Here is a 14,693-nt window from a genome sequence, read left to right on the forward strand (position 1 = left end):
TGGTTTGTAGAAGCAACAGAATTTCAAGAAAAGCCACCTTCTCACATCACCACTTACAATTTCTTAATATAGGTCACAGGTTGCATTTTGAATTAGGTAAACACTGCATTTGTCATTAGGTAACTACTTCTGAAATTAATTTATTTTTCCAATATAACAGCAATACATGTTTGTATAGAAAACACCCTATATTAAAAAAATGTCTACATATCTCTGTGTGAGTATGTAATTAGCCACATGTATTCCAACCAATTTGGAATATTTCTTTTTTTAAAAATTTCTTATACATTTTTGATGCCACTTCTACTCTTCGTTTATGAAACTGTATCAAAGTAATATATCTTCATTGTACAGTATATTTTGTAAGCACAGAAAAATATAAAGAAGCATGAAACACATTATCCTTCATCTCACCACCCAGAGATCATGTCTTAATATTTTTGGCCATTCCATTCAATCTAGGGCAAAAACAGGCAGCACAACTTGCACACAGTGGATTCTCACTACATCCCTGCTGAATGCATGAATGCTGAAAGAGAACTTGGAGAAGGGCCCATATGTCTTGCTAATAGAATCATTTATACAGCTCTTATGGTCTAATATTCTTTGTCTTCTCAAGTTTGCCTTATTATTGTCACACAACAGGAGCCTGACCAAGACATAGCCATCTTTCTGCTATTTGGCAACCAAGCACGTTGGAAGGAATGGCCACTGTTTTCACTTCTTTCCTGTCATTCATTCACTCTCACTAATTAAATAAATATTAAGTGCCCACCATGTGCCTGAAATAAGGAGAAGAAAAAAAAAAAAACACGACCTCTGCCCTCATGCAAATTACAGTGTAAAGACAAAACAGACAATAAACATAAACACATAAAATATATATATATACACACACAAAATTTGATAAGTGCAGAAATGGAACACGTAACTAGGAAAATAACCGGGGCAATGGTATAATTGAGGGGACAGAGAAGGCCTTTCTGAGGCAGTGACAAGTCAGAAGGTCAAGAAGGAACGAGAGAGAAGGTTCCTGAGGCTGTCAAACTTTGAATATGGCCAAATAAATCATAAGGGAGAAAGTGATGGCGGAAAGACTAGGCTGAAGAGGTAGGGCAGTAAGTAGTCCAGTGTCTTGTAAGCCAAGGATTTTGAGTTTTATTCTATGTACTGCTGGAAACCAATACTTTTCTTGTCGTGTAAATTGAGTTTATTTTTCATAGATAGCTTTCAAGATTCAAAGCATACGAGTACCAAAAATTATTATATGAAAACTCTCCCTCACTCCGGTTTCCTAGCCACCCAGTTTCCCTCCTCACAGCTGCTAGGCGTCTTTCCTACGGAAAGACTTTAGGCACAAACAAGCAATCAATCTGTTTATATTACAATGCATTTTCAGCAGTGGAACCAGCCCATCAGATAAGACCACCTGAATCCTGAAAGGGCATGACTCTGCTTTAGAGCTCTGCACTGCTGCCCACGCATCTCACAAATTCTACTCCGCCGCTTTCTCGGTTTTAACACTGGAACTCTAGGATTCAGGGCTTCGTAAACTGCATTTCGGCAGGGCTCCATAGCTTGTTCTCACGCTGGGTCCCCCGGCAACGACCCCCGCACGCCTGCACTCCCGTGCCGCCGCCACCACCAGTCCGCAACTTCTAGCCGCTAACGCTGGAGCTCAGAACCCAGCCCAGGTGCGCTAGTCTGTTTCCCAGGGAGACTGGGGCCGACCGTAGGCACGTGGGGGCGGGAAGACAACTTCTCGTGGCTGCCACTGAGGCGGATCTGGGCGGGGCCGAAACGGGGGCGGGGCCAAGTGTGGGGGCGTAGTCAGGCGTGGGGGCGGGGCCGGCGCCGCCGTCGGCGGCAGCGCTCTCCTGAACTCTCGCGGCCGCGCTTAGGTCCCGGACCCGGGCCACCCACGGGGCAGTGGGTGCTCCTTGGCCCCGGACACTGCAAGCCCCAGAAGGTAAATTTGCCTGGGAGCCGAGCACCTGGAACAGGAGGGTACCCACGATGAGGGCGGGCGGCTGGAGGGCGACAGAAGGGAGCGTCCCGCGGCGAGTTTCCCGAGAAAGCTGAACTCGTCCCAAGTTTCTTGTGCCTCGGCTTGCACCCAGAGAATTGGTGGCGGGTTTGTTTGGTGCGGGTGGTCTTTTGGCGCGGGAGGGACGCGGAGGTGATTGGATTAATTCGCCTGGGCCGCAGCCCAGATTTCTGCCCGGGAACGCGCACCGCTGTGGTGCAGTTTTTGCCCGAGAAAGGGCGGGTAAAGTGCGGTGCAGTCGAGTCCTGCGCTCCAGCAGGGGGACCGCCGGACTCGAAGCACACGAGTCTGCCAGGCGTGCCGGGCTGTCGGGAGGCATAGTTCCATAACTTCTTTCCTCTTTAGGCAGGGCTAACTCTGCGTTGCTCCTCCCGGGGCTGACCTCGAGGCCCGGCTATGGACCGCGAGAGCGAGGTGGATTTTTCTAGCAACAGCATAACGCCTTTGTGGCGGAGGCGGTCGATCCCTCAGCCCCAGCTGCTGGGCCGGAGCAAGCCGAGGCCCCAGTCCTATCAGAGCCCCAACGGGTTGCTGATCACGGATTTCCCAGTGGAGGACCGAGGGACGCTCCCCGCAGCGCAGATTCCCGCCCAGGTGCCCACCGCTTCGGACAGCAGGACGGTGCACAGGAGCCCCCTGCTTCTGGGCGCCCAGCGGAGAGCGGTGACCAATGGTGGGATGGCCTCCCCGGAGTACAGGGCTGCCTCTCCTCGACTTCGACGACCCAAGTCACCCCAGGTCCCTAAAGCGGTGCCGGGCGGCTCCCCGAAGTCCCCAGCAAACGGCGCGGTGACCTCCGCTGCGCCGCCGCCGGTACTGCGCCCCCCGCGGACTCCTAACGCGCCTGCCCCCTGCACCGCCGGGGAGGACCCGACTGGGTTGACTGCCAGCCCGGTGCCTTCGCCCACTGCAAATGGCCTTGCCGCTAATAACGACTCTCCTGGCTCGGGTTCGCAGTGTGGCCAGAAGGCTAAGGATCCCGAAAGGGGGCCCTCTACTGCGCCCCAGAAAAGTTCTTCGGAACATAAACTCCCGCTCCAAAGGCTGCCCTCCCAGGAGAACGAGCTCCCAGAGAATCCTTCGGTGGTTTTGAGTACAAACAGCCCCGCCGCTCTCAAAGTGGGGAAGCAGCAGATCATTCCGAAGAGTCTGGCCTCAGAAATTAAACTCAGTAAATCCAACAGTCAGAATGTGGAGCCCCACAAGAGGCTGCTTAAGGTGCGCAGCATGGTGGAGGGCCTAGGAGGACCCCTGGGTCACGCAGAGGAGGAGAGTGAGGTAGATAACGACGTGGATAGCCCAGGGTCGCTGCGGAGAGGCTTGCGGTCCACGTCTTATCGCAGGGCAGTGGTCAGTGGCTTTGATTTTGACAGTCCTACCAGCTCGAAGAAGAAGAACAGAATGTCCCAGCCTGTTCTGAAAGCAGTAATGGAAGACAAGGAGAAGTTTTCCAGTCTGGGAAGGATAAAGGTAAAAGTGGGCAGGAGTGTGGGATGCCATTCACTAAACCAAAAGTAGATATGTTGGGGGTGGGGAGGGGGAGCATAGAGGAAACCAGAAGTCATTCCCTTATAATTCTGTGTTTTGCTGTTATTAGTGCACAGCCAGCTGTTGGCCACTTTGATGCTGGCAGGCACAGCAGAGTTTAATGCAACTCTGTGGGAAGAAGTGAAATTCATCACTTTTAACTCTCTAAGCGCAGCAAAATTGGGGGGACAAAAGGGAAATATTTGTGGCAGATTATTGGCTGAGTGAGTCTTGACCACTTTTAAAAGAGATAGCTGAAAGGGGGAGGAGCATGCTTAGAACTGAACTCTCGACTGCCTGAAGGTGTCTGGTGTTTGCTTAGAGGTTTCAGTCAATGGTAGCTGTTATCACAGCTGATTCAGAAAAATACTGATTCTTGTTTGAGCCCATTATTTTCTGCTTTTACTTACTGAATTGTTTTTTGAGTGGTTATTACACACTTGAAGTTATTCAGGTAAAATGTCGAGTTTTAAAATCAATTGCCAGGATCATAAAAGACACATATATTTTGTTATATTTTGCTTGCTTGTTTTTGTCACCAGGCCTTTGGTTGTATGTTAGTCCCGTTGTGTGCTCATTCATCCTTGAGTGCATTTAACAAGTTGGTAGCTGAAATCGTCAGGTTAGGGTGACACTGTGTGGTGTTGGTCACCTATATTGTCCCATTAGCTGCACTTACTAAAATATTGCCAAATATGACATAAAGAAATAGGAAAACTGAAGAGGGAAATTTTGGAGTGTGTGCTGCCTTCCGCAGAAACAAGACAGATCTCAGCAATAGAGCAGAGATTCTTTTTGGCAGCCACATTTTTTCTTGATTTATCAAAGCACTGGAACTCGTCTATATAAATGTCACATATGTAATACACAAGCAAGGCTGTTTTATTTTAGAGCCTATGGTTTTAAAGAAAAAAAATTACCTAACATTTTATGTGTTTTTTCCAACTCTGCAAGTATAGCAAAGTTCGATTTAACAGTGATGGTGAATCACAAGTAGTAAAATGAGCTGACCTGCTAGTCATTTGAGGATTCTCAGTCTGTTTTGACAGGGTGTGGGGGATCTTGAACGTTTTATTTCACTATTTCAGTGAATTGTAGTGATCAAATGAGTGAACTGCGCTAAGGCTCAGCTGCTGTGTGCTCTTGGAAATCTAATTAATGTAATGACAAAATAAAATAGCTGTATTTTCTATTTGGTTATTCATACAGTTTGCTTTTTCTTTTTTTTTTCTTTTTACTTTTCTTGTCTCTTAGAAAAAAATGCTGAAAGGACAAGGAACATTTGATGGGGAAGGTAAGCATTTAATTTTCCAAACTTTTATTGCTGTTTCAATGTGGAATACCAATTATAAGTGGAAATCCAACTGCAGTAACAAAAATACTTAAGATGAGAAATATGTCCAACTTCTTCCCAAATTATACCGTCCAAACCTTCTCACCAAGCTAAATTTTTATCTAGTAGTACTAATGGTGAATATAGTTAATGGCATTTTTTATAGGCTGATAACTTTTTCAGTCAGTGTCCTGGGATTTTTAATTCTTCTCTGCCTTGGCTCCAACCCCATGTCCCTCAAGGAAACAGAGAAAGAACAAGAGCAAGCTCTAGCTTTTTAGTTAAAAATTCTGAGTTTGGCATTTAGATCTGAGGTCATGTTTCTTTAGGTCACATTTCCTTTGACTTAATATTCTGCCCATATTTCCATATTTTATTATCATTTCTGACTTCTTGTTTCTTTATTAAGTTTCAATTTTGGGGGAAATCTAACTCTCCTGGCTGACAAAAACATATTCTTAAGAATTTGCAACCCATATGGTATTTTTGTTAAGGATCTCAAAAACAACAGCAGCTTCAACCAGGTGTTCAAACCCTAATCAGATTATTGGACTTTCTGTAAATAGATGGGTCAAGTGTCAGCCAACTGGAAGAACATGAAGGGAGCAGTCCCAGCTGTAGCGCTTGTTGGGCTGGAGGGTCATGGTGGCAATGAGGGTAGTTAGTTTTTGCCATGTTTTGAAGTATGAAGATTTTCCAGTCTTCAAAGAATAATGAAGAAAGGAATGCCCCTCTATAAGTCAAGCAAATATACAACCATCCAGAGTTATAAAATATGTAGCCTTTGGTGATTGTCAAATAATTTCCTATATAATTTTTTACCAAGATGAGTTTCCCATTGGAGCATTTAAAGATGACTCATCTATAAAAATTCATTCACCACACCGATCTTAGGAAACCCAGATATAGTATTTAGCTGGTTGGAATAAGTTCATCTCCCTAATTTTATAATTGAGGAAACCAGAAGATCTGAGAGGTTTGGTGACTTGTTTACTATCATACCTAGTTACACAGCCAGTAGTAGGACACTGATCTGGTTCTTAGTCCAGTTTGCTGCTGCTTGTAGCACTCTGACTGTGAAGTGAATACCATCTACCTAATATTTACCTAAGGAGATGCTGCTTTACAGCCCCCGGAATTTGGTATTTATTTTTGTGAACTTTGCCTAAGAGAGTTTAAAATTTTTAGATTTTTTAAAGTCAGAGAGTAGACTTCATTATAACTAGTTTTATTTTGTTTCCTTTTATAGGAGCTGTTTCTGTTTATCCTCTCGTTTCTTCTCAAATATAATGACCTAGAAATTTTTTTCACATATATGTACATGAGGAGTGCAGGATTCTTACAGTTAATGATTAACAAGAATATAACTCAGGAAACAATGTGGCCAAATGGCGAGAATCTGTGATATTGGAGCCAGGCAGACCTGGGTTCCCGTCCTGCTGCTCCTATTCATCAGTTGAGTGATACTGAGAAAAACCCTTAATATCACTGGCCCTCATTGAGCCACCTCATGTGCGAAATGAGGTTAATAATACTGTTGCCCACATTGTTGTGAAAATGAATGAGAAATTTATCAACAATATTATGCATATACTTTGTGCCGACCACTGAGTAAAGACTACTGGAGACTCAGTTTTTACCCTCATAATCTACTTTACATGGCATGACAGTCAGAGACCAGTAAAGTCTTGCATAGACTCCAGTGTTACTTTAGTCATAGTACATACAGAATAATCTATGGTTGATGAGAAAAGAGGCAGATGTTTGCTTGTTTTGGCAGATGGAAAAGGCAATTTAAACTCAAAACGTCCCAAACCAAACTCATAATCTTCCCCATCAAACCTGAATCTCTTCTGGTTTTCCCATTTCGTACTTTCTGGTTGTGAGACTTGCAGACCTAGGAAACATCCTTAACACCTCCATCTCTCTGCCGCCATATCCAGCCTTTCACCAGTCTGTTCTATGTTATATAGCGCAAATCTCCACCATCTTTGATTGACTACCCCAATAGCATCTTAGTCTCCTAGGTAGTCAATGTTTTGTTCCCTAATCTACACAAATATTTCCTTTTCTTGGAGTTGCATTGTGTTCAGGAAAGACATGCAATCATAACAGAAACTCAATCCTTTTGTACTTAGGGTAAAGTCCAGTTTTTAGCATTGCCTACAAATACTTCCTTAATTTGGATGGTCTGGTTGATCTCTCTAAACTCACCTTGTACGCTGTGGCCACTAGATATACCCAAGCTTTAGCCACATTGACTTTTCCTAGTTCTTTTAAGGTACAGCCATGTATCACTTAATGATGAGGATACATTCTGAGAAATACATCCTTGGGCAAATTTGTTGTTGTGCAAACATCATAGAGCGTACTTACACAAACCAGATGGTATAGCCTAGGATATTTGGTAGAGCCAATTGCTTCTAGGCAACAAACCTGTACAGCTTGTTACTATACTGAATAGGCATTTGTAACACAATGGTATTTGTGTACCGAAACATAGAAAAAGTACAGTAAAAATACAATATAAAAAATTTAAAAATGGTACTTTCCTATAGGCCTCCTACCTTGAATGAAACTTGCAGTACTGAAAGTTGCTCTGGGTGAGTCAGTGAGTGAGTGGTGAGTGAATGCAAAGGCCTACCTAGAACATTACTCTACACTATTGTAGACTTTATAATACTGTAGACTTAAGCTACGTTACATTTATAAAACTTTTTTCTTCAATAATAAATTCAGTTTAGCTTACTGTACCTTATTTTGTAAAATTCTAAATTTTTAAAAACTTTTAAACTCTTTGGTTTTAACATGGCTTATAACACAAACACACCGTACAGCTGTACAGAAATATTTTGTTTCTTTACATACCGATTCCATAAGCTTTTTCCTATTGTAAAAAATTTTTATTTTTACTTTTTAAATTCTTTAGTTGAAACTAAACACATGCATTAGCCTAGGCCTGCGCAGAGTCAGCATCATCAGTATCACTGTCTCCCATCTCAACATCTTGTCCCACAAGAAGGTCTTCAGGGACAATAACATGCATGAGCTGTCATCTCCCATGACAAGAGTGTCTCCTTCTGGAATACCTGCCTGAGGCTATTTCACAGTTATCTTTTTTTTTTTTTTTTGAGTAGGAGTACATGCTAAAATAATGATAAAAAAGTATAATATAGTAAATACATAAACCAGTAACATTTGATTATCAAGTGTATGAACCGTACATAATTCTCTGTGGTATTCTTTTATATGATTGGCAGTGCAATAGGTTGTTTACACCAGTATTACCATAGATGTGTGAGTAATGTGGTACACTACAATGTTATGCAGCGCATGACTGTCTTATGTTTCCTCTTATGTTCCTGTTAGAGCTCTTATGTATGCTTTTCCTATAGCTCCATAGCTTCTCAGCTTTCAGATCTTAGAATTGCCTCATTGACCAAATACCCAACTGCCAGACTAGATCACACCCTACTGACAGGTCTGTTCACACCTGTATATAAATCCTTCAGTTTGTAGGCATGTATTCATGTAAGATCATTGTGTCCTTAAACCTATAGTGACTTGCCATCGTATTTTGAGTAAAAATCAAAGTCCTTTCAGTGGCACCGAGGCAAGGCCCTGCATGATTAGCCTTCTGCTCACCCTCAACTCCCATCTTTTTTTTTTTTTTTTGAGACGGAGTCCAGTCTGGAGTACAGTGATATGATCTCGGCTCACTGCAACCTCCGCCTCCCAGGTTTAAGTGATTCTCCTGCCTCAGCCTCCCAAGAACTGGGAGCACAGGGGCACGCCACCACACCCGGCTAATTTATTGTATTTTTGACAGAGACAGGGTTTCACTATGTTTGTTGCCCAGGCTGGTCTCAAACTCCTGACCTCAAGCAATCTGCCCGCCTCAGCTTCCCAAAGTGCTGAGATTACAGGTGTGAGCCACCACGCCCAGCTTCAACTCTCATCATCTGTACTTTCCCCCCATTTTCTTCGTACTCCAGCCATGCAGTTCTTGCTGCTCCTGGTACGTACAGACATACCAAGTAGACTCATGCTCAGGGACTTTGTACTTGCTGTGACCCCTGATAAGATGCTCTTTGGGCACCAATTTTTCATCAGAGTCAATGTCAAGGGCCTTTTCTTTGTAGTTTTGATACAGATGGCTCACTTTCTCACCTCTTTTATGTCTTTAGTTGTCACCCAGTGAGGCCTTCCTGAACTACCCTACTTAAAATCTACATGCCCTCGTCCCAGCACTTTCTACCCCACTTCCCTGTTTCATTTTTCTTCATGATACTTACCATCATCAAAAATACTATCAAAGTTACTTATTTATTGCAGTTCTCTCGTGCTTTAATAGCAGCTCATGAAGATTAAGATTTTTATTTTTTGTCTGTTACTGTATTCCAGACGCTAAACTGTTGCTGGTTCCTAATAGGTGTTTTCAAAGTAACAGTTGAATGAATAAATGCATGAGTGAATTTGACAGCTTTTCTTATTAAACTGTTAGCTCCTGAGAGGTGGATGAGGGCATGAGAGTTGTCTTTCTTTTGTTTTCCATTTTACTCTCCGCCCCTGGCACATCATAGATATACAGTAAATGTTTGTTACATAGATAAATGAATGGTGATGGACCTTAAAGAAAAGGTAGGATCTAATTTAACCTATATTACAGTGATTTAATAGGACTGACTGTCCTTCATGGGTAGTGGACAGAAACATGGAAACTTTGCTTCTGTTGTCATTCTCTGTATGGTCTCCGTCCCCTGCAGTAGAGTTTGAGATAGAGCTATGTGAATGAGAAAATCACTTTTCTGTAATTATTCTTCAGGGACTAAATCTGTTTGTCTCTTTGTTGTTTGTAAAATTGGAGGCCAAACATTGGGTACATATGACGTTTGTTTAGAACAAGTTGCATAATGATTGAGAACAATTAGTGACACATAGGCCTTGTTTTCTTGCAGAAAATGCTGTCCTGTATCAGAACTACAAGGAAAAGGCCCTTGACATTGATTCTGATGAAGAGTCAGAGCCCAAAGAACAGAAGTCAGATGAAAAAATTGTGATTCACCATAAGCCACTGAGATCCACATGGAGCCAGCTCTCTGCGGTGAGTGTTTACCTTCTTTTCTATCTGTGGTAGGAAAAAACCAAGTTGTGGAAATTATGTATGGATTTGGTTTTTGTTCTTTTCTGCCAGTGATCCTGTAACTCTAGATTGAAATGTTTCTCGAAACTCTGCCGGCACTAATGAGAACATGAACTTTGACATTTCTGATCAGGAAAATTAAGTTTGATAAAGTGCTTTGAGACTGATGTACTGTGAACTCCGGAAACTCTATGAGGTCTTTCTTTTTGTTAAATATAGTGTATTTATAGTGGTAATAATATAACCTGAACTTTATCATAATTATGGCTATATACATATATATGCATGTGTGTTTGTGTATGTATGTATGTATACATGTATGTATGTACCTGTATATGTATCTGTGCATAATAGTGAGCTAGTTACAGTTCTTCCTTGGACATTTCTTTATTTGGTGGGGGGGATGGGGTCTTACTGTTGCCTAGGCTGGAGTACAGTGACACTATCTTGGCTCACTGCATTCTCCCCGGTTCACGTGATTCTCCTGCCTCAGCCTCCTGAGTAGCTGGGACTATAGTAGGCATGTGCCACCACATCCAGCTAATTTTTGTATTTTTAGTAGAGATTGGGTTTCACCATGTTGGCCAGGCTGATCTCAAACTCCTGTTCTCAAGTGAGCCACCCGCCTCAGCCTCCCAAAGTGCTGGGATTAAAGGCATGAACCACCACATCTGGCCCTTTCTCTGGAAATTTAATTTGATATAGAAATGTTTATATATTCTTAAAGCTGATTAATGAATGGTATTCTGTTCTATCTCCCTCTGTGCCTTTTTTGGGTGCCTGACTCTGACACTTAATTTTGTGTTGATGAGTAATTTCTCCTCTCTGCCTCAAACGGCTTTTACTTTTTAACTGTATATTTTTTTCCTCCTGGCTTACAAAATGTCACAGTGTGATGCTTAGTTTACTTGATAAGAGTTTGCAAGTATCTGATGAACTAGCAAGTAGAAAGGAATTCCCATGGCTGGCTTGGTTGGGGGGAGCTTTGCAGCAAAAACAAGCCAGTATACCTCCATGAGTCTTTAGGCAGTATCAGGGCAGAGATGACAGAGGTGTTCAGAATCAGGAAATCTCGTGTATTTAGGGAACCACCAGTGTAAGAAAAGGAGTTGTTGATGTTGGTGCTGTATAGCCAGGCCCATGGGAATGTGTGTATGTAAACGGTGGGAGGCAACTTCTGCTTCAAGCTCTACTTTGCCTCTTCTAACCTGTATTGGAATTCAAAATTCTGTACACCAAGCGCTTTCTCCCTGTCTTCTTCCCACCTCCTAACTTTGATCTCAAGGAATCAATTTATTTCCAGTGCCTCTGAGGTATAGCACCCTTAGTATTATGCCAAAAATTAAAATACCCACAGTGGCAGGGCAAGTAGAATGAATATGTGATGCTGGTATATGTAGGTGATAGGGAGTGGTGGGAGGAGTGGTGAACAGGCCTTACGTAAATTGAGCAGCTACTACTTAGCTCAAACCAGGTGAGTGCAGGGGCTCAGTGTGACCAGATGTTCTAATAATTAGAAAAGAGAGTAACTTCTGTGATATTTTAAAATTTTTGCATGTGGTTAGAAGGTAAAAGCTAACCACAGAATTGGTGTATTAGCAGCCTTATACCCTAATCTAATGATCTCATGATATGTGTATCCCAAAACAGATATGTGGAAAAACTGGTAACAAGGTCCATTGAGGCCATGTCAGCTTTAAATGGCTGTCATTCAGTTCCTCAGTTGTTGGTAGGGACCATTTGGTAGAGGATCCAGAAGAAGAAAGAAGGCTGTGGATTTTTTGTTTTCTCTTTGTGGCAGCAGCTGCGTTTGTTAGCACAGGCCTAAATCCTGCTGTTGGTCTCTGAAAGACTGCTAAAAAGATATGTGGATTTTATATCAGTTACACCCTGATCCCACTTAGCTTTAGCCCAAGAAATAGGCTGCCATATTTATGCCTCCTGGAGTTTGGCTTTTATATAGATGAACAAATGCACCTACAATTAAATAATAGTGCATATCCTTCAGTTCAACTTTGTGAACATGCATTATTTTGGCAAAAAATAAATGATGTGTCTCTTGTAAACAATATTGATATCATAGAACTATCTTGTAATAAAATGTAAAACTATAAAGTGAGTTCTGACTTTAGTGTATGTTATCTTGGAGTTGAGTGTTCCCAGGAGGCTTGTGTGTATTTATTGTGTTGCTTGGCAATTACATTTAATGAAAGTAGCATGATTGGACTTCGCCACTTAGCATTGCTTAGGCGCCAGCTTGCACTTTCTTTGTGCCTTTTGTGTCTTCTTTTCACTTAAATTTAATTTTTTTTGTTATAAACTGCTTCAAACCTGTAGAAACATTAAAAAATAAAATAAAGGTAATCGATTTCTGTGTACCTATCACTCAGATTGAACAAATGTTATTTTAACATATTTGCTTCATTTTCTATTTTTTAAGACTATTTCAGAGAATCCCTCCTTCCTTTCCAGTTCTTTTCTCCTCCCTACCTCCCCAGAGATAACCACTATCCCTGACCTTCTCTTCTGTCCTTCTCATGAGGATTTTCTGTCCACCAAAAAGATATAAACAGTTCTGGCTGTTAGGAAAGTAGGTATTTTAACACCAGAAAGCAACCATTACCTTTTTAGAAGTTTAATTGCTACTAAATTTTCAAGTTGCATTTAGGACCCTAAAGAGAGACGGCTTCGTGAATTATTAATGATGTCAGGATTTTTCTCATAAGTGATCGGCACCTCCATTTCTCTATCTGACCTCTCTTGGTCGTGAAGCTGCAGCATTTAGGGTAGGTCTCAGAAGACTTTCAACTTTAATATATATATTCAACTTAAATATATTATATATGTGTGTGTATATATATATATAAAGTTGGAGGTCTATATATAAATATCTAGTATACTACATATTATATATTTTAATACCTAGTATAATATGTATGTATGTTAAACCTGGTATTATATGTATATTAAATACTAGGTTTTATATATATATTAAATTATATGTATATTATATATATTAAATGCTAGATTTAATATATATATTATACTAGGTTTAAATATTAAACCTAATGTAATTAATATGTTAAACCTAGCATTTTATATATATATAAAAATATATATATAAATCCTTCCATGCTTAACTTTTAGTAATCAAAATAGTTGGGTAGCCCCTGTCTAATTTTGCATATAACATTTTAACACAAAACTCTTTTTAAAGTCAAGTCTCAATCCTAGAAAGAGAATAGGGCAAAGGGTTTTCTGGCAGTGGGTTAGGTCTCAATTTTGCATATACCTTCACTTTCTGCTAAGGAGCAGAGGGAGTGAGTGCATATGTTCATTAGCACTGTTGATTGTTTTGTTTTCTAAAAAAAACTCTTATCTTTATTGCAAACACCTGCCTGCCTCCTGGGATGGTGAAACTGTCCTTATCAGTTGACTATAAAAAGCATTCAGTATGCTGAATACTTTTGAAGTGCAGCAATTTGCAATAATTTATGGTTGTTACATAAGATCTTTAAGTCTTCAGTCTGTGGTGTAATTTATCTGAGCGTGTTTGTTTATGTCTCCTTTGGTTTCACTGGACCATGCCGGGTAAGGCAGTGTTCAGCTATAAAGGTGACAGGCGGTTCCCCGTTTATGGTGTTGGGACAGGTTTAACTGTAGTGTTGTCATTTTGGAGTAAAGGAGAATTAGAGCTGCGTAAGAGGGATTTATTTAATTGGGCCTCAATAGAATAATGAATGATAGTCATTTATTTAACTGACCTGGGTTCTTGAATCTCAGGAGATGGGAATGAAGCCTTACTCTTCATTCACTTGATTTTCAAAGTATATCTATCCTTAATTGAAGTACAGGATTTCTTCACTCTAGGGAATATAACTTTGTGTTGAGCATCAAGCCTTAGGGAACCTAAATGTATTTGAAATAATCGTTTTTTTAACCTTATTTTAAGTTCAAGGGTACATGTGCAGATTCGTTACATATGTAAACTTGTGTCATGGTAGTTTGTTGTACAGATTATTTCATCATCTAGGTATTAAGCCTAGTACCCATTAGTTGTTTTTCCCGAATCTCTCCCTGCCACCTCCACCCTCCAGTAGGCCCCAGTGTGTGTTCTTCCCCTCTTTGCGTTCATGTGTTCTCATCATTTAGCTTCCACTTACAGGTGAGAACATGCGGCTTTTGGTTTTCTGTTCTTGCCGTAGTTTGCTGAGGATAATGGCCTCCAGCTTCATCCATGTCCCTGCAAAGGACACGATCTCATTCTTTTGTATGACTGCATAGTATTCCATGGTGTATATATACCACATTTTTTTAAATCTAGTCAATCACTGATGGGCATTTAGGTTAACTCCATGTCTTTGCTATTGTGAATTGTGCTGCAATGTGTATAAAGACACATATATGTGTATGTGTCTTTATAATAGAATGACTTACATTCCTTTGGCTATATACCTAGTAATGAGATTGCTGGGTTGAACAATATTTCTGTCTTTAGGACTTTGAGGAATTATCACACTGTCTTCCATAATGGTTGAACTAATTTAGACTCCCACCGACAGTATACAAGCGTTCCTTTTTCTCAACAACCTCACCAGCATCTGTTATTTTTTTTACTTTTTAGTAATAGCAATTCTGACTGG

General features: G+C 41.1%; 1 protein-coding gene across 1 annotated transcript in view; it reads left to right on the top strand.

Annotated features, from left to right (window-relative positions):
• Window positions 1–1,891: 1,891 nt before the first annotated feature.
• ARHGEF26 (Rho guanine nucleotide exchange factor 26) overlaps window positions 1,892–14,693 on the top strand; it is a 133,549-nt gene continuing 120,747 nt past the window's right edge. Inside the window, exons 1-4 of the mRNA XM_012437140.2 lie at window positions 1,892–1,969; window positions 2,393–3,517; window positions 4,829–4,868; window positions 9,866–10,011. Of these exons, the coding sequence (XP_012292563.2) occupies window positions 2,444–3,517; window positions 4,829–4,868; window positions 9,866–10,011 (1,260 nt within the window). The 5' untranslated portion in view covers window positions 1,892–1,969; window positions 2,393–2,443. The remainder of the gene's footprint in view (window positions 1,970–2,392; window positions 3,518–4,828; window positions 4,869–9,865; window positions 10,012–14,693) is intronic.

This window comes from Aotus nancymaae, unplaced genomic scaffold, assembly GCF_030222135.1.
Source record: "Aotus nancymaae isolate 86718 unplaced genomic scaffold, 86718_ANA_hifiasm-v0.15.2.pri h1tg000019l, whole genome shotgun sequence".
Lineage (NCBI taxonomy): Eukaryota > Metazoa > Chordata > Mammalia > Primates > Aotidae > Aotus > Aotus nancymaae.